We start from the raw sequence: 21,558 nt of genomic DNA, 5'->3' as shown, positions 1-21,558 counted from the left end.
CAGCCCCTGTGACTTTCTAGAATCAGGCCAACCCATGTAAGTCACCCAATGGTGGTTACACACCAAGAACGTGCTACCTGCCCTGAACGACTGTGGTGATAAAACGGAAACAGAACAGACCACCTCCCTGTCTTTGTGGGGCTTTCTTTCTGGGTGTGGGTGGGGGCGAGACAGACAGTAAACACAGAAAACAAGAAAATGACACAGCGTATCAGAAGTCCCTGAGCATCACAGGAGCAGGGTGGGGCGGCCCACTGAGAACACTTGAGTGACAGCTTTTGGGGTGGGGGGTGAGACCCGGTCCTGGGGATATTGGAGGTGGGGAGGGCACCCTGGGGCAGAGGAAACAAAAAGTTTTAATGGCCTTAGAGCAGGAGGCTGGCTGGTGTGTCTGGGGAGTCAAAGGAGGGGAGTCACTGTGGGGGGTGGATCATGCAAGGCTTGTCAACCACTGTGAGGTTCGTTTTTTTTTTTTTCCCATTTATTTTTATTAGTTGGAGGCTAATTACTTTACATCATTGCAGTGGTTTTTGTCATACATTGAAATGAATTAGCCATGGATTTACATGTATTCCCCATCCCGGTCCCCCCTCCCACCTCCCTCTCCACCCGATCCCTCTGGGTCTTCCCAGTGCACCAGGCCCGAGCACTTGTCTCATGCACGCAACCTGGGCTGGTGATCTGTTTCACCCTAGATAATATACATGTTTCGATGCTGTTCTCTTGAAACATCCCACCCTCGCCTTCTCCCAGAGTCCACAAGTCTGTTCTATACATCTGAGTCTCTTTTTCTGTTTTGCATATAGGGTTATCGTTACCATCTTTCTAAATTCCATATATATGTGTTAGTATACTGTAATGGTCTTTATCTTTCTGGCTTACTTCGCTCTGTATAATGGGCTCCAGTTTCATCCATCTCATTAGAACTGATTCAAATGAATTCTTTTTAATGGCTGAGTAATATTCCATGGTGTATATGTCCCACAGCTTCCTCATCCATTCGTCTGCTGATGGGCATCTAGGTTGCTTCCATGTCCTGGCTATTATAAACAGTGCTGCGATGAACATTGGGGTGCACGTGTCTCTTTCAGATCTGGTTTCCTCGGTGTGTATGCCCAGACACTGTGAGGTTCGGCTTTTGCTCCAGGGATGGGGAGTCAGGGCAGAAGTTTGAGCAGAGAGGCCAACCAATTTTACACTTGAACACCATTTTTGTATCTGTGGTGCTGAGAACTGATGGCAGAGGCCTCAGGCCGGAAGCAGACCAGTTTCAAGGCTAAGAATCTTGGAGTCTCCTTGCTGTCCTTCTTTCTTATGTAACTGCTGACTCTACCTGAATACCCAGATCCCAGTTGCTGCAGGACCCGGGCCTTCAGCTGGAACCTCTCCCACTCCCTGGATCCCGGGCTACCGGCACCCTGAGTTTCCCAACACCCAGGATGCCCAGGGCTGGAGACCCCGAGTGAGACCACAGCAAAATGTGCCACCGCTGGGCAACTGAGAAAGCGGGATCTCAGAGGGAAGGCTGTGGGGTGGGGGCACAGCCAAGTAAACCCCAGCTCTGGACATCAGGAAGAGAGAGAGCGCATAGGATGCCGATGCCAAGGGCATTAGACGGCCCCACTGTGCCCTGAGGATGTCTGTAGATACTAAGGATCAGAGAGGAGTGCATTTCTTCACGGAAGAGTCATGGTTATGTTATTAGTACGTGACGACTGGTTACTGTTTTTAGTTAGTGACTCAGTGCCAAGTATTGGTTCAGTAGTGCTGATTACAGCGTGTGATAATTCATGAATGCTCACCGCTGTGTTACTCATGTGGAACATTTAACAGTTTGTCTTTAAAATAATGTCGCCTGGAGGGACTTCCCTGGTGGTTCAGGAGCTAAGACTCCAGGCTCCCAATGCATGGGACCTGAGTTTGATTCCTGGTCAGGGAAATAGATCCCACAAGCTGCAACTAAGACCAAGTTGCCAAGTAAATAAATAAAAAATGTTTTTAAATTGTCACCTGGAACATGACAGGTGACACCACAGGATGCACTCTTACTGAGAAGGATGTCAAGCAGAATGGTTCTTTTCCAGGATGGGTGTGTGGTCTCTGGCATCCCACGGGGGAAAATGCCAGGACATTTTAGAATTGAGGGAGGAGATTGAATGGGGGCTTGGGGGGAGCAGGTAACCGTGACTCCATTCTCCTTCTCCAGGACTGGCTCTCTCTTGCAGGGGTGGTGGTTAGGGCTCGGGTGAGGAAACAGGCGGTGTCCCCAGGACTCCCTGGTGGGCACATGGGTCCCTCTTGGGCTCCATCCCTTCTTTAACTCCCTCCCCGGTTTGGGCCCGGGGACTCTGCCTGGGGGGTGTGGACTTTATCCCTTATGGCCAGCGGCCCAGGGGCTCAAGGAGGCAGAGGGGGAGGGGAACAGAGTGACCACCAGACCCGGTGCAGTTAAACATTGGCTTGGTTTATTGGGAAAGAGCGGGTGGCATAGAGATGGGAGGAGGGGCTTGGAAACTCCTCTCCTGGCCCCCCACTCTCTCTTTGCTCTCTTTCTTTGATGTTTAACTCTCAGCAGTGACTGCTCATTTTGGCTACTGAATTCTCTCTTTCCTAATTCCCTCCTCCTGCCCAATGAGTCTTGTACTGATTTGTGTCCTTACTTGCCTGGTGACCACTTGCCCTTGTGGTCACCAAGTGTCTCCCTCAGTGCCTTGAATTATGCGTGGACCACATGCCAAGAGATCGGAAGGCAGAGAACTGGAGGAGTTGATTCCTCACCACCAACTTTTGTTTTAGCAATTTTGGTATGGTATAATTGGCTTACAATAAATGGCACACATTTGAAATGTACAGCTAGATAAGTTTTTCGGTAGGTACACACCCTTCAGACAATCACTGCTATCAAGATAATTAACAGGGACTTCCCAGGTGATCCAGTGGTTAGGACTCCAAGCTTCCATTGCAGGGGGCAATGGAGCTTCATCCTTGCCTGGGGAACTAAGATCCCACATGCTGCATGGAGTGGCCAAAATATAAATTAAAAAAAAAAAAGAAAAAAGATCGTGAATGTATCCATCACCCCCCTAAACTGCTTCCTGCCCCTTTCTCCCACCCCCGACCTCGGCAACCCCATCTCAATGCAACTGCAAACCTGTTTTTTTTTAAAGATTTTTTGATGTAGACCATTTTTAAAGTCTTTATTGAATTTTTAATATTGCTTCTGTTTTATTTTTTTTAATGTTTGTTTTTTTTTGGCTGAGAGGCATGTGGAATCTTAACTCCCCAATCAGGAGTTGAACCTGCATCTCCTGCTTTAGAAGGTGAAGTTTTAGTCACTGGACCACCAAGGAGGTCTCTGTTTTTGAAAGATGTAACTATTTCCAGCTTTACTGATTTATTACTGATACATAATATATATAAGTTTAAGGCATACAACATTATGATTTGATACCAGTATATATTGCAAAATCATTATCACAATAAGGTTAGTTAACAAGTCCATTCCTTCATATCATTACCTTTTCTTGGTGGTGATAGCATTTAAGATCTACACTCTTAAGAACTTTCAAGTATATGATACAGTATCATTCACTGTAGTCACTACACTATACAATTCCATCACCAGGAAATGTTCATCTTATAAAGAACTGTGTACCCTTTGATTATCTCCCCATGTCTCCCACCCCCAGCCTCTGGCAACCACCATTCTACTCTCTGCCTTGATGAATCTGACTATTTTGAGATTCCACATATAAGTGAGAACACACAATATTTACTTTACTTTCTCTGTATGACTTATGTCACTTAGCATGATACCCTCAAGGTCCATCCACATTGTTGCAAAGCATGGAATTTCCTTCTCTCTTATGGCTGAATAATATCCCACTACACATATAGCATTTTCTTTATCCATGCTGTCCCTGTATACTAGTTTGCATTTCTTAAACTTTTCTATAAATGAAATCATGACTTGGCTTCTTTGACTTTGCATAATTACTTTGAGATTCATCCATCTTTTTCATGTCTCAGTAGTTCCTTTCTTGTTATTGCTGGATAGTATTGTAGCTCAGGCAGTAAAGAATCCACCCACAATGCAGGAGACCTGGGTTCAGTTCCTGGGTCAGGAAGATCCCCTGGAGAAGGGAATGGCTACCCACTCCATATTCTTGGCTGGAGAATCCCATGGACAGAGGAGCCTGGCAGGCTACAGTCCATGGGATCACAAGAGTCGGACATGACTTAGTGACTAGACCACCATTCCATTAGATGGGTGGACTGCCATTTATCTCTTCTCCCATTTATGGACATTTGAGTTCTTTCCAGATTTTAGGTATTACAAATGAAACTGCTAAGAACATTTGTGTACAAGTCTTTGTATAAACATATGCTTTCACCTCCCTTGAGTAAAAACTTAAGCGTGGAATGACAAGGTTGTGCGGTACGTGCACCTTTAACTTTTTAAGAAACTGCCAAATGCTTTTCCAAAACGGTTGTACCATTTTACATTCCTGCCAGTGGTGTATGCAGGTGCCAGCTTTTCCACATCTTCACCAATCAGTTCAGTTCCGTTCAGTCCCTCAGTTGTGTCCGACTCTTTGAGACCCCATGAATCACAGCACGCCCGGCCTCCCTGCCCATCACCAACTCCCGGAGTTTACTCAAACTCATGTCCATTGAGTCGGTGATGCCATCCAGCCATCTCATCCTCTGTCGCCCCCTTCTCCTCCTGCCCCCAATCCCTCCCAGCATCAGGGTCTTTTCCAATGAGTCAACTCTTTGTATGAGGTGGCCAAAGTACTGGAGTTTCAGCTTTAGCACCAGTCCTTCCAATGAATACCCAGGACTGATCTTTTTTAGGATGGACTGGTTGGATCTCCTTGCAGTCCAAGGGACTCTCAAGAGTCTTCTCCAACACCACAATTCAAAAGCATCAGTTCTTCGGCACTCAGCTTTCTTCATAGTCCAATTCTCACATCCATACATGACCACTGGAAAAACCATAGCCTTGACTAGACGGACCTTTGTTAGCAAAGTAATGTCTCTGCTTTTTAATATGCTATCTAGGTCTTTTTCTTTCTTTTACTTTTTTTGACTGCTCCATGTACACACGAGGCTTGTGGGATCTTAGTTCCCTGACTAGGGATGGAACTGCAGTCCCTGCATTGGGAGCATGGAGTCTTAACCACTGAACCACCAGGGAAATTCCTGGTCTGTCTTTTTAATTTTTCTAATTGGTGTGTAGCATTACCTCATTATCATTTAAATTTATAATGACTAATGATATTGAACATCTTTTCATGTGCTTATTTACAACTCACATATCTTTTTTTTTTTTTTTTTGGTGAAAACCTGTTCAAATCTTTTGACCATTTAGAAAAATTAGGTTGTTTGTTTTCTTACTGTCTTAGCCACTGGATCACAGGGAAGTCCTTCTTTTCTTTTTAAACACACTTTATTGAGTTATGACTGACTTACAAAAAGCTGTACACATTTAACATATCAACTCGATGAGTTTGGAGGTAAACACACTCCTGTGAAACCATTTCCACAGTCAATGTCATAAACATATCTGTCACCTCCAGGGTTTCCTTCTGTCCTTTTTTTTTTATTTTAATTTTTTGTGGTAAGAACACAATTCATCTTCTTAGCACAGTTTTTTTAATTTATTTTTTTATTGAAGGATAATTGCTTTACAGAATTTTGCTGTTTTCTGTCAAACCTCAACATGAATCAGCCATAGGTACACATATATCCCCTCCCTTTTGAACCTCCCTCCTGTCTCCCTCCCCATCCCACCCCTCTAGGTTGATACAGAGCCCCTGTTTGAGTTTCCTGAGCCATACAGCAAATTCCTGTTGGCTATCTATTTTACATATGGTAATGTAAGTTTCCATGTTACTCTCTCCATACATCTCACCCTCTCCTCCCCTCTCCCCATGTCCATAAGTCCTCTTCTCTATGTCTATTTCTCCACTGCTGCCCTGTAAATAAATTCTTCAGTACCATTTTTCTAGATTCCATATATATGTGTTAGAATACGGTATTTCTCTTTCTCTTTCTGACTTACTTCTCCCTGCATAATAGGTTCTAGGTTCATCGACTTCATTAGAACTGACTCAAATGTGTTCCTTTTTATGGCTGAGTAATATTCCATTGTGTATATGTACCACAACTTCTATCTCTTTTTTCTTTTAAGGTTCTTTTTTAAAAAATTTTTTTAATTGGAGGCTAATTACTTTACAATATTGTAGTGGTTTTGCCATACATTCACATGAATCAGCCATGGGTGTACATGTGTTCCCCATCCTGAACCCCCCTCCCACCTCCCTCCCCATCCCATCCCTCAGGGCCATCCCAGTGCACCAGCCCCGAGCCTCCTGTCCCGTGCATGGAACCTGGACTCGCGATCTATTTCACATATGATAATATACATGTTTCAATGCTATTCTCTCAAATCATCCCACCCTTGGCTTCTCCCACAGAGTCCAAAAGTTTGTTCTTTACATCTGTGTCTCTTTTGCTGTCTTGCATATAGGGTCATTGTTATCATCTTTCTAAATTCCATGTATATGCGTTAATATACTGTATTGGTGTTTTTCTTTCTGACTTACTTTGCTCTGTATAATAGGCTCCAGTTTCATCCACCTCATTAGAACTGATTCAAATACATTATTTTTAATAGCTAAGTAATATTCCATTGTGTATATGTACCACAACTTCTATATCCATTCATCTGTCAATGGACATCTAGGTTGCTTCCATGTTCTAGCTATTGTAAATAGTGCTGCAGTGAACAATGGGATTATGTATCTATTTTCAATTTTGGTTTCCTCACGGTATGTGCCTAGGAGTGGGATTCCTGGGGCATATGGTGGTTTTATTCCTAGTTTTTTTAAGGAATCTCCATACCGTCCATAGTGGCTGTATCAATTTACATTCTCACCAACAGTGCAAGAGTGTTCCTTTTTCTCCACACCCTTTCCAGCATTTATTGTTTGTAGACTTTTTGATGATGGCCATTCTGACTGGTGTGAGGTGATTGATCTCATTGTGATTTTGATTTGCATTTCTCTAATAATGAGTGATATTGAGCATCTTTTCATGTGTTTGTTAGCCATCTGTATGTCTTCTATGGAGAGATATCTGTTTAGGCCTTTTTCTTACTTTTTGATTGGGTTGTTTGTTTTCTGGCATTGAGTTGTATGAGTTGCTTATATATTTTGGAAATTAATCCTTTGTCAGTTGTTCCATTTGCTATTATTTTCTGCCATTCCGAGGGTTGTCTTTTCACCTTGCTTATAGTTTCCTTTGCTGTACAGAAGCTCTTAAGTTTAATCAGGTCCCACTTGTTTACTTTTGTTTTTATTGCCATTACTCTAGGAAGTGGGTCATAGAGGATCTTGCTTTGATTTGTGTCATCGAGTGTTCTGCCTATGTTTTCCTCTAACAGTTTATAGTTTCTGGTCTTACATTTAGGTCTTTCATCTATTTTGAGTCTATCTTTGTGTATGGTGTTAGGAAGTGTTCTAATTTCATTCTTTTACGTGTAGCTGTCCAGTTTTCCCAGCACCATTTATTGAAGAGGCTGTCTTTGTCCCACTGTATATTCTTGCCTCCTCTGCCAAAAATAAGGTACCCATAGGTGCATGGGTTTATTTCTGGGCTTTCTATTTGTTCCATTGGTCTATATTTCTGTTTTTGTGCCAGTACCATACTGTCTTGATGATTGTAGCTTTGTGGTATAATCTGAAGTCAGGAAGGTTGATTCCTTGAGTTGCATTCTTCTCTCTCAAGACTGCTTTGGCTATTCAGGGTTGTTTGTGTTTCCATATGAATTCTGAAAATTTTTGTTCTAGTTCTGTGAAAAATACTATTGGTAATTTGATAGGGATCACATTGAACCTGTAGATTGCATTTGGTAGTATAGTCATTTTCACAATATTGATTCTTCCTACCCAGGAACATGGAATATCTCTCCATCTGTTTATGTTGTCTTTGATTTCTTTCAACAGTGTCTAATAATTTTCTGTGTACAGTTCTTTTGTCTCCTTAGGTAAGTTTATTCCTAGAAATCTAGTTATTTTTGTTGTAATGGTGAATGGGATTGATTCCTTAATTCCTCTTTCTGATTTTTCATTGTTAGTATATAGAAATGCAAATGATTTCTGTGTATTGATTTTGTATCCTGCAACTTTGCTAAATTCACTGATTAGCTCTAATAATTTTCTGATACTATCTTTAGGGTTTTCTATGTACAGTATCATGTCATCTGCAAGCAGTGAGAGCTTTACTTCTTCTTTTCAAATCTGGCTTCCTTTTATTTCTTTTTCTTCTCTGATTGCTGTAGCTAGGACTTCCAGAACTATGGTGAATAATAGTGGTGAAAGTGGATCCCCTTTCTGATCTTAGGGGGAATGCTTTCAATTTTTCACCATTGAGAATAATGTTTGCTGTAGGCTTATCATACGTGGCCTTTACTATGTTGAGGTAGGTTCCTTCTATGCCCCCCTTTTTTTTAATGCCCATTTTTTGAAGAGTTTTAATCATAAATGTGTGCTGCATTTTGTCAAAGGCTTTTTCTGCATCTATTGAGATTATCATTTGGTTTTATCTTTCAGTTTGTTAATATGGTGTATCACATTTATTTATTTGCATATATTGAAGAATCCTTGCATTCCTGGAATAAACCCAACTTGCTCATGGTGTATGAGCTTTTTCATGTGTTGCTGAATTCGGTTTGCTAAAATTTTGTTGTGGATTCTTGCATCTATGTTCATCAGTGATATTGGCCTGTAGTTTTCTTTTTGTGTGTTGTCTTTGTCTGGTTTTGGTATCAGGGTGATGGTGGCCTTGTAGAGTGAGTTTGGACGTGTTCCTCTGCAATTTTTTGAAAGAGTTTTAGAAGGATAGGCATTAGCTCTTCTCTAAATGTTTGATAGAATTCTCCTGTGAAACCATCTGGTCCTGGCCTTTTGGGAGATTTTTGATCACAGCTTCAATTTTAGTCCTTGTAATTGGGTTGTTCATAATTTCTATTTCTTCCTGGTTCAGTCTTGGAAGATTGAATTTTTCTAAGAATCTGTCCATTTCTTCCAGGTTATCCATTTTATTACCATGTAGTTGTTTATAATAGTCTCTTACAATCCTTTGTATTTCTGCATTGTCTGTTGTAACCTTTCCTTTTTCATTTCTACTTTTGTTGATTTGATTCTTCTCTTTTTTTTTCTTGATGAGTTTGGCTAATGGTTTTTCAATTTTGTTTATCTTCTCAAAGAGCCAGCTTTTAGTTTTATTAATCTTTACTATTATTTTTTTCATTTATTTCTGCTTGGATATTTATTATTTCTTTCTTTCTATTAAGTTTTGTGCTTTTTTTTTGTTCTTTTTCCAATTGATTTAGGTGTAAAGTTAGATTGTCTATTGGATGTTTTTCTTGTTTCTTGAGGTGGGAATGTGTTGCTACAAACTTCCCTCTTAGAACTGCTTTTGCTGCATCCCATAGGTTTTGAGTTGTTAGGTTTTCTTTGTCATTTGTTTCTAGAAAATTTTTATTTCCCTTTTGATTTTTCCAGTAACCTGTTGGTTATTTAGAAACATGTTGTTTAATCTCCATGTGTTTGTGTTTCTTACAGTTTTTTTCTTGTAATTGATATCTAGTCTCATAGCATTGTGGTTGGAGAAGATGCTTGATACGATTTCAATTTTCTTAAATTTACTGAGGTTTGATTTTTGACCCAAGATGTGGTCTATTCTTGTGCATACGGAGAATGTTCCATAAGCACTTGAGACGAAGGTGTATTCTTCTGCATTTGGATGGAATGTCCTGAAGATATCAATGAGATCCATCTCATCTAATGTATCATTTAAAACTTGTGTTTCCTTATTAATTTTCTGTTTTGATGATCTGTCCATTGGTATGAGTGGGGTGTTAAATTTTCCTAATATTATTGTGTTACTGTCAATTTCTCCTTTTATGTCTGCTAGTGTTTGTCTCATGTATTGAGGTGCTCCTATGTTGGGTGCACAAATATTTACAATTGTTATGTCTTCCTCTTGGATTGATCCCTGATCATTATGCAGTGTCCTTCCTTATCTCCTGTAATCTTCTTTATTTTAGGGTCTATTTGGTCTGATATGAGGATTGCTCCTCCAGCTTTCTTTTGCTTCCCATTTGCAGGGAATGTATTTTTCCATCCTCTCACTTTCAGTCTATATGTGTTTTTAGGTCTGAAGTGATTTCTTGTAGACAGCACATATATGGGTCTTGTTTTGTATCCATTCAGCTAGTCTGTGTCTTTTGGTTGGAGCATTTAATCCATTTACATTTAAAGTAATTATTGATATATATGTTCCTATTGCCATTTTCTTAATTTTAGGGGGTTGATTTTGTAGATCTTTTTACTTCTCTTGTATTTCTTGACTATATAAGTCCATTTAACATTTGCTGTAAAGCTGGTTTGGTGGTACTGAATTCTCTTAACTTTTGCTTGTCTGGAAACCTTTTTATTTCTCCACCAATTTTGAATGAAATCCTTGCCAGGTAAAGTAACCTTGTTTGTATATTTTTCCCTTTTAGTGCTTTAAACATATCCTGCCATTCCCTTCTGGCCTGCAGGGTTTCTGCTGAAAGATCAGCTGTTAAGTGTATGGGGTTTCCCTTGTATGTTACTTGTTGCTTCTCCCTTGCTGCTTTTAATATTCTTTCTTTGTGTTTAGTCTTTGTTAGCTTGATTAGTATGTGTCTTGGTGTTCCTCCTTGGGTTTATCCTGTATGGGACTCTGTGTCTCTTGGACTTGATTATTTTCTTTTCCATGCTGGGGAAATTTTCAACTATAATCTCTTGAAAAATTTTCTTATACCCTTTCTTTTTCTCTTCTTCTTCTGGGACCCTTATAACTTGAATGTTGGTGCATTTGATATTGTCCCAGAGGTTTCTGAGACTATCCTCAGTTCTTTTCATTCTTTTTACTTTATTCTGCTCTTCAGAAGTTATTTCCACCATTTTATCTTCCAGCTCACTGGTTCATTCTTCTGTTTCAGATATTCTGCTATTGATTCCTTCCAGACTATTTTTAATTTCAGTAATTGTGTTGTTTGTCTCTGTATGTTTATTTTTTAATTCTTCTAGGTCTTTGTTAATTGAGTCTTGCATTTTCTCCATTTTGTTTTCAAGGTTTTTGATCATCTTTACTATCATTATTCTGAATTTTTTTCCAGATAGTTTGCCTATTTCCTCTTCATTGATTTGGACTTCTGTGTTTCTAATTGGTTCCTTCACTTGTGTAGTATTTCTCTGCCTCTTCATTATTTTTTTTTAATTTGTTGTGTTTGAGGTTTCCTTTTCCCAGGCTTCAAGGCTGAATTCTTTCTTCCTTTTAGTTTCTGCCCTCCTAAGGTTGGTCCAGTTGTTTGTGTAAGCTTCATAAAGGGTGAGATTTGTGCTGAGTTTTTTATTTGCTTGTTTTTCCTCTGATGGGCATGGCTGAGTGAGATGGTAATCCTGTCTGCCGATGATTTGGTTTGTATTTTTATTTTGTTTGTTGTTTAGATGAGGCATCCTGCACAGGGTGCTACTGGTGTTTGGGTGATGCCAGGTCTTGTATTCAAGTGATTTCCTTTGTGTGAGTTTTCACTGTTTGATACTCCCTAGGGTTAGTTCTGGAGAAGGAAATGGCAACCCACTCCAGTGTTCTTGCCTGGAAAATCCCAGGGACAGCGGAGCCTGGTGGGCTGCCGTCTATGGGGTCGCACAGAGTTGGACACGACTGAAGCGACTTAGCAGCAGGGTTAGTTCTCTGGTAGTCTAGGGACTTGGAGTCAGTGCTCCCGCTCCAAAGGCTCAGGGATTGATCTTTTATGACTGTCTCTAATGGGTGGTGCCGAGGGACCAGACCTTGAGGTGATCTGGTGGAGGATCTCTCAAAGCACACTGCAAGCTCAAGTCAGAAGTCACTCAGATGAGCTCAAGCCAATTCCTTGACTCCTCTGTGCCTCAGTTTCCTCACTGCCTCTGCCGACACCGGTGACTCAAGGAATACACTCTTGCTTTGTCTAACCACTTAGATTTGGCAGAATAATAGGTGCTATAGCATAGGTCTAACATATTCTGATGTATACAGAAGTTGAAACAATCTCCTCAGAGCAAGAGTAGGTGTATAGGCTTGGTCCTGGCAGTAGAAGCCGCAGTGCTAACTGCTTCTGCCCTTCAGCGTGGCCCCCAGAGATCAGTTAGACCCGTGGATGAGACAGCCTTTGCAGAAGTCCAGGAATCCAGCTGAGCAGTTCCATCAAACACATACAGGAACCTTCACCTGTGACTGGCGACAGGGGTTCCAGAACTTTGTGCATCCCCCAAGCTGGTGCAGCCCCACCTCCTTCTTAGCACAATTTCAAGAAAACAATTAGATATTGTTCACTACAGGCACTGCGGTTATAATAGAGCTCTAGGACATATTCATTTTCGGTAACAGAAACTTTGTACCCTTTGACCAACACCTCCCTGTTTCCTCCTTCCTCAAACCCTGGTAATCACCAGTCTATACTCTGCTTCTGTGAATTTGTTACAGACCCCAAATGGTATTCTAGATAGGCTATCATCCTTTTTTTTTTTTTTTTTTTTTTGCCTTATTGCCTTGACTAGAATCAATACTGATGGAAACAGTATTGAATAGAAATGGTAAGAAGTAGTAAGACCCTTGTCTTGTTCTTGATCTCAGAAGTTAAGCAGTGTTTCACCATTGTCTGTAGATGTTATCTGCAGATGTCTTGTAAACGCCTTTTTCCAGATTGAGGGTTTTCTTCTATTCATCATTTGCTGAGAGGTTTTTTTTTTAAAATCACAAATAGCTGTTAGATTTTGTCAAATGCTTTTCTTGCTTTTATTGAAATAATTATATGATTTTTTTGTCTTTAAATTTATTAATATGATACACAGATTAATTTTTTTGAATGTTAACTTTTTATTCCTGGGATAAACCCCACCATGTAATGTATCATCCTTTTTATTAATACATGTTGTTGGATCTGATTTGCTAAAAATTTTTTAGAATTTTGCGTCTATGTTCATGAAAGTTTGACCTACAATTTTCTTTTCTTGTCTTTGCCTGCTTTTGTTATCAGGGTAATGCTAGCTTTGTAGAATGAGTTGGAAAGAAGTCCTTTCACATTTTCTGGAAGAGCTTGTTAGAACTGGGATTATTTCTTCTTTAAATGTTCGGAATGTCCCCAGCCCTGAATAAGCACCACTGGGTTCAATCCTTTTGAGAGATACTTTCCCTTCCCTGGGTGGTTTCCTCACACACATGTACTGACCAACACTCAGCTGCAAGCTAGTAGGGGACCCTCTGCAGATATTTGGGTCTCTCTATGCATATTTTTCTTTTTTTCTGTGCTGAGTCTTCACTGTAGTGCTCAGGCTTTTTAGCTTGGTGCACTTAGCTGTCCCCGAGGCATGAGGGATAATAGTTCCCTGATGAGGGATTGAACTAGAGTCCCCTGCATTGGCAGGCTGATTCTTTACAGCTGGACCACAGGGTAAGTCCCCCTCTGTGTACATCTCTGCTCCCTAGGACTCTGTTCTGTGAACTCCCGGCCCTAATGCCAGCAGGTAGAGGCCTAGGGTGGAGAAAATGCCAGTGGAGTCAGTAGGCTTGTCTCAACCAATGACTGTGAAAACAGAAAGGCTTACCGAAGGGGAATCTGACTGCAGTCTGCTAAAAGTCCCTCTCTGACATTTAGAGCAATCATTTCCTCGACACATATGCTGGACTGTGGGCTCTGTGAATGCTCGTGATTTCCGGGATTCCAGGAGCTCCTTTGATGCCACAGGTTATGTGTTTTTTAGGCGATAACTGATGTTGATGGGGAGTACCCCTTGGTAGGTATGGACGGAAACTTCAGAGTGAAGAAAGGGACTGGCCAGGTCCTAAGTAACTTGGTGACTCTTGACCTCTGCTTGGTTCCAGACATCTAGACCAGTGTTCCCAGTTTTGCACAGACCCCCCCAACCCCCGCTTTGGGTTCTGACTGGAAACAGCAGTGGTAATGGGAGGAGCTGGACTTGGACCACAAGGAGGCTACTGCCAAGGAACACACAGCCTGTTTCCCACCCGCAGGTGCCTTCTTCATCCCCTACCTCATCTTCCTCTTTACCTGCGGCATTCCTGTCTTCCTCCTGGAGACGGCGCTGGGCCAGTACACCAGTCAGGGGGGCATCACTGCCTGGAGGAAGATCTGCCCCATCTTTGAGGGTGAGTCGCTCGTGCCTGACTTCAGAGTCTCCGCACCAGGTTATAAACTGCACTGGAATAACTGGGGGGTTTAGCAGCAGTGCTGATGGAGATAAGCCCCTGGGTCTTTATGTTAAACCTTCCACTTGTGACTCAGTGGGCATGAGTTTGAGCAAGCTCAGGGAGAGAGTGAAGGACAGGGAAGCCTTGCGTACTGCTGTTCATGGGGTCACAAAGAGTTGGACACAACTGAGTAACTGAACAACTCCACTTGTGGGCCCAAGAGAGCTAGTCACTCAGCCCAGCAGAGGATGGAGAAGATGGGGTTGAGGGCAGCACAAAGGCTTTAGCTAATAAGTAGAGTGCAAAGCTATTTTAGCTGTACCTGTGTGTATTTTGCAATGCATACAAATAATTTCGTGCTTTTAAAAATTATTTTAATCAATGGAAAGCATTTAAAAAGAGGTTTTTTGTTGTTGTTTTTTAATTTGTTTTTAGTTTGGGGATTTTTTTTTTTTTTTTTGGCTGTGCCAGGCAGCTTGTGGCATTTTTGTTCCCCAACCAGGGATTGAGCCTAGGCCCTTGGCAGTGAGAGTACACAGTCCTAACCACTGGACAGTCAGGGAAGTCTCTAAAAAGAATTTTAATGGAAAAAAAAATCCATTAATAATTCTACTATCTTTGGACTTTCTTGGTGGTCCAGTGATTAAGAAGACTCCATACTTCCACTGCTGGGGGCCTGGGTTCGATCCCTGGTTGGGGAACTAAGATCCCACAAGCCTCAAGGCACCACCAAAATAAAGAAATAAATAATTCTACTCTCTTGACACAGCAGTTACTTAGGGTGTTTTATTTTAATACTCCTCTCTCTTTAGGAGTTTCTTTAAATTTCTATTTTGAACTAATTATGTGTTTACAGAAAGTTGCAAAAGTAGCCCAGGAGTGTCACATGTACCCATCACCCAGTTTTCCTTCATGGTAAAAATTTTATATAGCTATGGAACAATGTCAAAACCTGGTAATGGACATTGGTACCATCCACAGGTTTTGTTCAGGTTTCACCCATTTCTATGCACTTGCTTGTGTGAGGATGTCTATGTGTAATTGTGTGTAATTGTATCACTTGTGTGGATTTGTGTGACCACCACCACTGTTCCATGACTACAAAGATCTCCACCCCACTGCCCCTTTATAGTCGCATTTACCCCCTCCCTGCCCTCATCCTTAGCCTCTGACAACCACCGATCTGTTCTCTATCTCTGTGATTTTGTCATTGGGGAACACTATATAAATGGAGTCATGCAGTGTGTGACTTTTGAGATCCACCATTTCACTCAGCATCGTGCCCTGGAGATACACCCAGATTGCCCTGGTATCAATGCATGTGTGTGTGTGTATGTGCGTGCGTTAAGTCACTTCAGTTGTTTCCGACTCTGTGACCCCCATGGACTAGCCTGCCAGGCTCCTCTGTCCATGGGATTCTCCAGGCAGGGATTCTCCAGGCAAGAATACTGGAGTGGGTTGCCATGCCCTTCTCCAGGGGCTCTTCCCGACTCAGGGATCAAACCCAAGTCTCTTACATCTCCTGCATTGGCAGGTGGGTTCTTTACCACTAGTGCCACCTGGGAAGCTCTTGGTATCAGTGGTTCATTCCTTTTTATTACTGAGCTGTATTCCATGGAATGGATGAACGTACTATGATTTATTTAATCATTCACAATCATTTGGGTTGTTTGTAGTTTGGAGAGATTTATTTCAGTATTTCTTTCTCTATATTAAAATTTACATATCTATTAGTTTGAAATATACAGTTTTTTCTTCGTTTTTATTTTTTTGTTTTTATTTTTAAGAATTTTTCCTACTTATTTGTGTTTCTGTTTTAGTTAGTGTTATTTTTCATTTTCTACACAGCAATCATTGGATTGCATAAACTTTCATCAGATGCATATATCAAAATTTACTTAACAGTTCTCTGTTCTGGGCATTTTGCTTATTTTTGATTACTTATAAAATTGTTATACTCTGCTATCATATATCTTGGTAGAGACAGCCCCCTTCTTTTTGAAATTATTTCTTTGGGATAAATTCCCAAGTTCAGAATCATAGGATCAAATGGACAACCACGTGGCTGTCTTTTGATCTGGCTTATGAAAGTGTTATATGGACGTACAGTCACTGAACCTGAGTAAGGACTTTCTCCCATATCTTTAACAGCTCTGAGTTATAACCCTAGTTCCCAAACTTGTTGGCACATTGGAAACACCCCAGGACCTTCAAAACATCCTGAGGCCTGTACCCCTCTCCCAGAGGTTGTGATTAAATTGGTCTGGCATCTAGACTGGGCTTTGGAATTTTAAAAATATTGTCAGGTAACTCTCCTAATATGTGGACAAGTTTGGAAATCATCGAGAGACAGCTTCTGTAGACATGTTCACTTGTGTTACGGATGCAGAATGTTACCTCCTCATCGTTTCAGTTTGCACACCCAGGGTGAGGGAGCATGAGAGCATTTTGAGGACGTTCATTCACTGTGTGCACTTGCTCCTCTGTGAACTGCCTCTTCCTGCTCTTAGCACGTGTTTTTATGTTTCAGAAATAGATCAGATGAATTCCAGGGAACATTAGCTATTGGAATCTCGGAGTTAGCCTTACATGTGTATGAAGTAGCTTGCAATTGGAATCAGTGAAGTTTCAGCACCAGGACTGATGCGAGTTCCCAGGAAGCCGGGCAGGGCAGCAGGGGTGGGGAGGAGAGCGAGAGGCCCGGGCCCCGAACCCCACATCTTAGGATACTCCCCGTGGAGCACAAACCCTCTCCCGAGCAGGGGCGGGTGGGGAACGAGACACCTGCCTGGTGCCCCAGTCCGGTCTGCCCCGCCCCCGCCACCAGGCATCGGCTACGCCTCCCAGGTGATCGTCGCCCTCCTCAACATCTACTACATCATCGTGCTGGCCTGGGCCCTCTTCTACCTCTTCAGCAGCTTTACTGTCGACCTGCCCTGGGGGAGCTGCCGCCACGACTGGAACACGGGTGAGGTCACCCCCCCCTGCTCGGCCGCGGTGACCGGGGAGAGGGATCGGCCCTGTACCCTGGGACCCAGGCCCCCACCCCTCACTCGGGATGCTCTAGAAGTCTTCCAAGGACATCACGGAGGTCTTACAGCGAGAATCCACCAGCATCACAGGGAAAATGTCACAGACCTTTTTTCAGAAAGCAATTTTACTTACTCATTTTTTGCTTGTGCTGGGTCTCTGCTGCTGCACGTGGTTTTCTCTCTTTGTGGGAAGCGGGGGCTACGCTCTGGTTCTGGTGCCTGGGTTTCTCGTTGTGGCGGCTTCTCTTGCTGGGGAGCACGGGCTCTAGGCACACGCTTCAGTGGCTGCAGCGCGTGGGAACAGTAGTTTCGGCTCCCGGTCTCTGGAGCACAGGTTCTGTAGTCGTGACACACAGGCTTAGCTGTTCTTTGGCACGCAGGATCATCCCGACTCAGGGATCAAACCCACAATCCACTGAGCAACCAGAAAAGCCCTCCAGACTTTGTAAAAAATTCATGGGTTCCATCAAACGCATTATCAATGCAAGTATTATGAAGACAGAACTGACTTCATTTTGTGCAGTTTAGCCCTTTATGTGATCTGAGACATGGTTAGTTTGATATATATATGTATATATTGCATATAATACATATATATATGTATATATTGTATGCAATACATATATACTGCATACAATACATATATACAATATATGTATATATTATTTCATTTATTTGTTTTTCATGTCTTCTTTCTGATGCTCTTTTCAACTCCCAGTTCATCTGGACTGAACCGGGGAATACGCCATTTTATACAGTATCTCTATCATTTACAATAGCAAGTAATCGTCTCTTGTGGTTCCATTTTAAGACAGGAGCCCATAAGGCCATAGAACTACTGAGTCTGATGAATAGAAAGTAAACATTAAATTAAAGATAAAATTAAAAGTTACCTAGGGGAGTGCTGTCCAGAAGAACCGTCTGGGGTGATGAGTGTCCTTGGTACTCTCTGACCCGGCAGCCACTAGGTGCCCCCTCGCCTCCAAACTGTATGCTGTCTCTCCAAGCCTTCCTTCCTTTGTTCCTCTCTGCCACCACCTCCGTGCCACTACTTTTCAGGTGAAAAGTCCAGTCCTGGATGTCCCTCCCTGAGGGTCACTGATCCACTAGGTTCTGTTCAAGCTGTCTGCTAGAGCCTGTCCCGGCCCCGGCCCCTGGCATTCACCCGGCTTTTTCTCTGTTTCTTGGTCAGGTTTGTGCTTAGTGAAGTGAAACTGAAAGTCGCTCAGTCGTGTCCGACTCTTTGAGACCCCATGGACTATACAGTCCACGGAATTCTCCAGGCCAGAATACTGGAGTGGGTAGCCTTTCCCTTCTCCAGGGGAATCTCCCCAACCCAGGGATCGAAGCCAGGTCTCCTGCATTGAAGGCACGTTTGTGCTTAGCGCTCTGTACTGTATCCTGAGCTCTCAAAACATATTTGTGGAGTGAATCAGGTTTTAAAAAATCTGTTCTCTTCTGATATTTTCTTTATTGTGTTTTTCCTTCTCCTCTGTTTCTCCCTCCCCCCTCCCCGGTCTCCGTCCCTCCCCCGCCCCCTTTTTAAAATTTTTGGCTGCTGGGTCTTCTTTGCTGCTCATGGGCTCTCTAGTTGTGGCCCACAGGCTCAGTTGCTCCTAGGCATGTGGGATCTTAGTTCCCTGTGCGGTGCCTCATGGCTCAGTGGTGTCCAACTCGTTGTGATCCCACGGACTGTAGCCTGTCAGACTCCTCTTTCCATGGGGATTCTCTAGGCAAGAATACCAGAGTAGGTTGCCATGCCCTCCTTCAGGGGAATCTTCCCAACCCAGGGTTGGAATCCAGGTCTCCTGCATTGCAGGCAGATTCTTTACCAGCTGAGCCACCAGGGAAATCTAAGAATACTGGAGTGGGTAGCCTATCCCTTCTCCAGGGAATCTTCCTGACCCAGGAATCAAACTGGGCTCTCCTGCATTGCAGGTGGATTCTTTAGCAACTGAGCTACCAGGGAAGCCTGACCAGGGACCAGTTCCCCACCCAGGGATCAAACCCGAGTCCCCTGCATTGGAAGGTGGATTCTGAACCACTGGACCCCCAGGGCAGTCCCCAGCTCCCAGATCCTCTGCAGGTGGAACTTAACACATTTTGCTGAGCAGGACCCCAGCCCTCACTTCCTCACAGATGGGTGATGACAAGTCATCTCTGAGAAGATTCACTTTCTCGGGTGTGCAGTGGGGAAAATGCTCTCTATCTTAGTATTTAGCAGGATTGCTGTCCTGATAAAACGCAAAGAAGGGTGTGAACACTTTGTGAAAAGTCTGAAGGCATAGAGGGGTAATTGAGAGCCACTATTTATGGAGCGCCCTGGAGCCTCATCTTCATTTAATCCCCTTATCGGCCCTGCACAGACTCTTCTCATGTGCGTTTAGAGCCAACAGGACTGAGGCTTAGAGAGCCTCTCAGTGAATAACCTGGGGTGGGTGGGGGGGAGTGGGGAGTGGGATTCAAGCCTCCTGACCTGTGTCCCTGCTCTTAGCCATGACGGCACCACTTCCCCAGATGGTGTCCTGATTGTTCCTCAAAGGTCGTGAGTCCATCCAGGATGGCAGCCCAGAAATATTTGTCTATTTGAAGCAGTGTGTAAAGCATCTTTGCTGATGCAGCCTGGTCTTGGTTTAATTAGAACATGCAGCCGCGACCCGCCCCCCATCCCACCCCCTACACCCTCTGCCATGGAGATGTGGGAAAGGGTGCCATGGGTTTGATGAGGTTATGATATCTTTCGTGTCTCATTGTGAGACTGTTTTGTTTAGATAACTTCAGCCCAGACAACTGCCTTCCCAGTCTCCTAAAGCTCCCCCTACTCTCTGGTCACACTGGCCAGTGATCTTTCTCTTGCTCCCCCGACCCCTGGCTGCCCACAGAGCGCTGCGTGGAGTTCCAGAGGACCAATGGCTCTCTGAATGCGACCGCTGAGAATGCCACCTCTCCCGTCATCGAGTTCTGGGAGTAAGTGAGGCCTTTTCTCCCTTCATCCAGTGTGGACAGTGTGTCCAGGGCATGGGGGTGGGTTCATATGGTGGTGACTCCACAGACGGCAAGGGACGAATTTCTGCTTCCCCCTTTGGTGGCCCCACCACCCAAGTGGCTTTTCCCTTGTGTCTGTATCTGTGGTTAATGCTGGACTGTCCTCGGGCTGGGCCTGCCTCCCCTCCCCTGGGGCCACCCCATGAGTGTCCACCCTCCTCCCCAGCTGCTTGTCAGTTACCTTTACTGCTCCTCCCCCTCCAAATACTGACATTCACCTAAGAAGTGATTCCTAACATCAAAGCCATCATCACAGTCCGGCTGAGAGAATGTTTGCATCCCCTTCTCTGGGTTCAGTTGTACTCGGCCTGGCAGAATAAACTTACCTGGGGACAGTTTGTCTTTGCCTTCCTGTCTGTCTATCCCCATCTCTGGGCAAAGGAGAGCCTCACGGATCAGAGTGAAGGAGCCGGTGAGTCTTCTTCAGATCAGAGCGAGAGGCCCGGTTCCACTGCCCAGGGAGCTGAGGCCAGCAATTCACCCCTCTCTCCCCAGGAGGCGGGTCCTGAAGATCTCGGAGGGCATCCAGCACCTGGGGGCCCTGCGCTGGGAGCTGGCCCTGTGCCTCCTGCTCGCCTGGGTCGTCTGCTACTTCTGCATCTGGAAGGGTGTCAAGTCCACGGGCAAGGTCTGTGTCAGACAGCCCCAGGCCCCTCCCCTCCGGGGACCCCCTGCCCTCGACAGCGACCTCAACCACCCACCGATTCAAGTTGTTCCTAGTCAGGGATGGGAGGGAATGACCCCACACAGATTGCTTGGTGCTCGCTTGCTTGATTTTGTGCCTCTCCTGGGCTCAGTCACATGTTCTTCTATTTGGAGAAGTGAAATGGAAGAAAGACAGGGAGGGAGGGGGAGACAGAGGGGGGAGGGGAGACAGAGGGGGAGGGGGAGACAGAGATGGGGAGGGGGAGACAGAGACGGGGAGGGGGAGACAGAGAGAGGGAGGGGAGACAGAGAGGGGGGAGGGGGAGACGGAGGGGGGGAGGGGGAGGGGGGAGACAGAGGGGGAAGGGGGAGACGGAGGGGGGAGGGGGAGACGGAGGGAGGGAGGGGGAGACGGAGGGGGGAGGGGAGACAGAGACGGGGCGAGAGGCAGGATCTCGGAACACACCGCGTGCGTGGGCGCATCGCGCTCTGAACACAGTGCACGCACCCTGTTTCATACATCAGTGCTCTGGGACTGTTCGTC

The 21,558-nt window shown here is 44.0% G+C and overlaps 1 protein-coding gene across 4 annotated transcripts in view; it reads left to right on the top strand.

Moving 5' to 3' along the window:
• SLC6A13 (solute carrier family 6 member 13) overlaps nucleotides 1-21,558 on the top strand; it is a 42,153-nt gene that overhangs the window by 6,213 nt on the left and 14,382 nt on the right. For 2 of the 4 annotated variants that reach the window (XM_070453195.1, XM_020882148.2), the window contains exons 3-6: nucleotides 14,116-14,250; nucleotides 17,120-17,260; nucleotides 20,207-20,291; nucleotides 20,865-20,997. In XM_070453195.1, the coding sequence (XP_070309296.1) occupies nucleotides 14,116-14,250; nucleotides 17,120-17,260; nucleotides 20,207-20,291; nucleotides 20,865-20,997 (494 nt within the window). The remainder of the gene's footprint in view (nucleotides 1-14,115; nucleotides 14,251-17,119; nucleotides 17,261-20,206; nucleotides 20,292-20,864; nucleotides 20,998-21,558) is intronic. The other 2 variants (XM_070453196.1, XM_020882149.2) reach the window with 1 other exon arrangement.

Source organism: Odocoileus virginianus, chromosome 23, assembly GCF_023699985.2.
Source record: "Odocoileus virginianus isolate 20LAN1187 ecotype Illinois chromosome 23, Ovbor_1.2, whole genome shotgun sequence".
NCBI lineage: Eukaryota > Metazoa > Chordata > Mammalia > Artiodactyla > Cervidae > Odocoileus > Odocoileus virginianus.
This window is presented reverse-complemented; position numbering and strand designations above follow the sequence as displayed.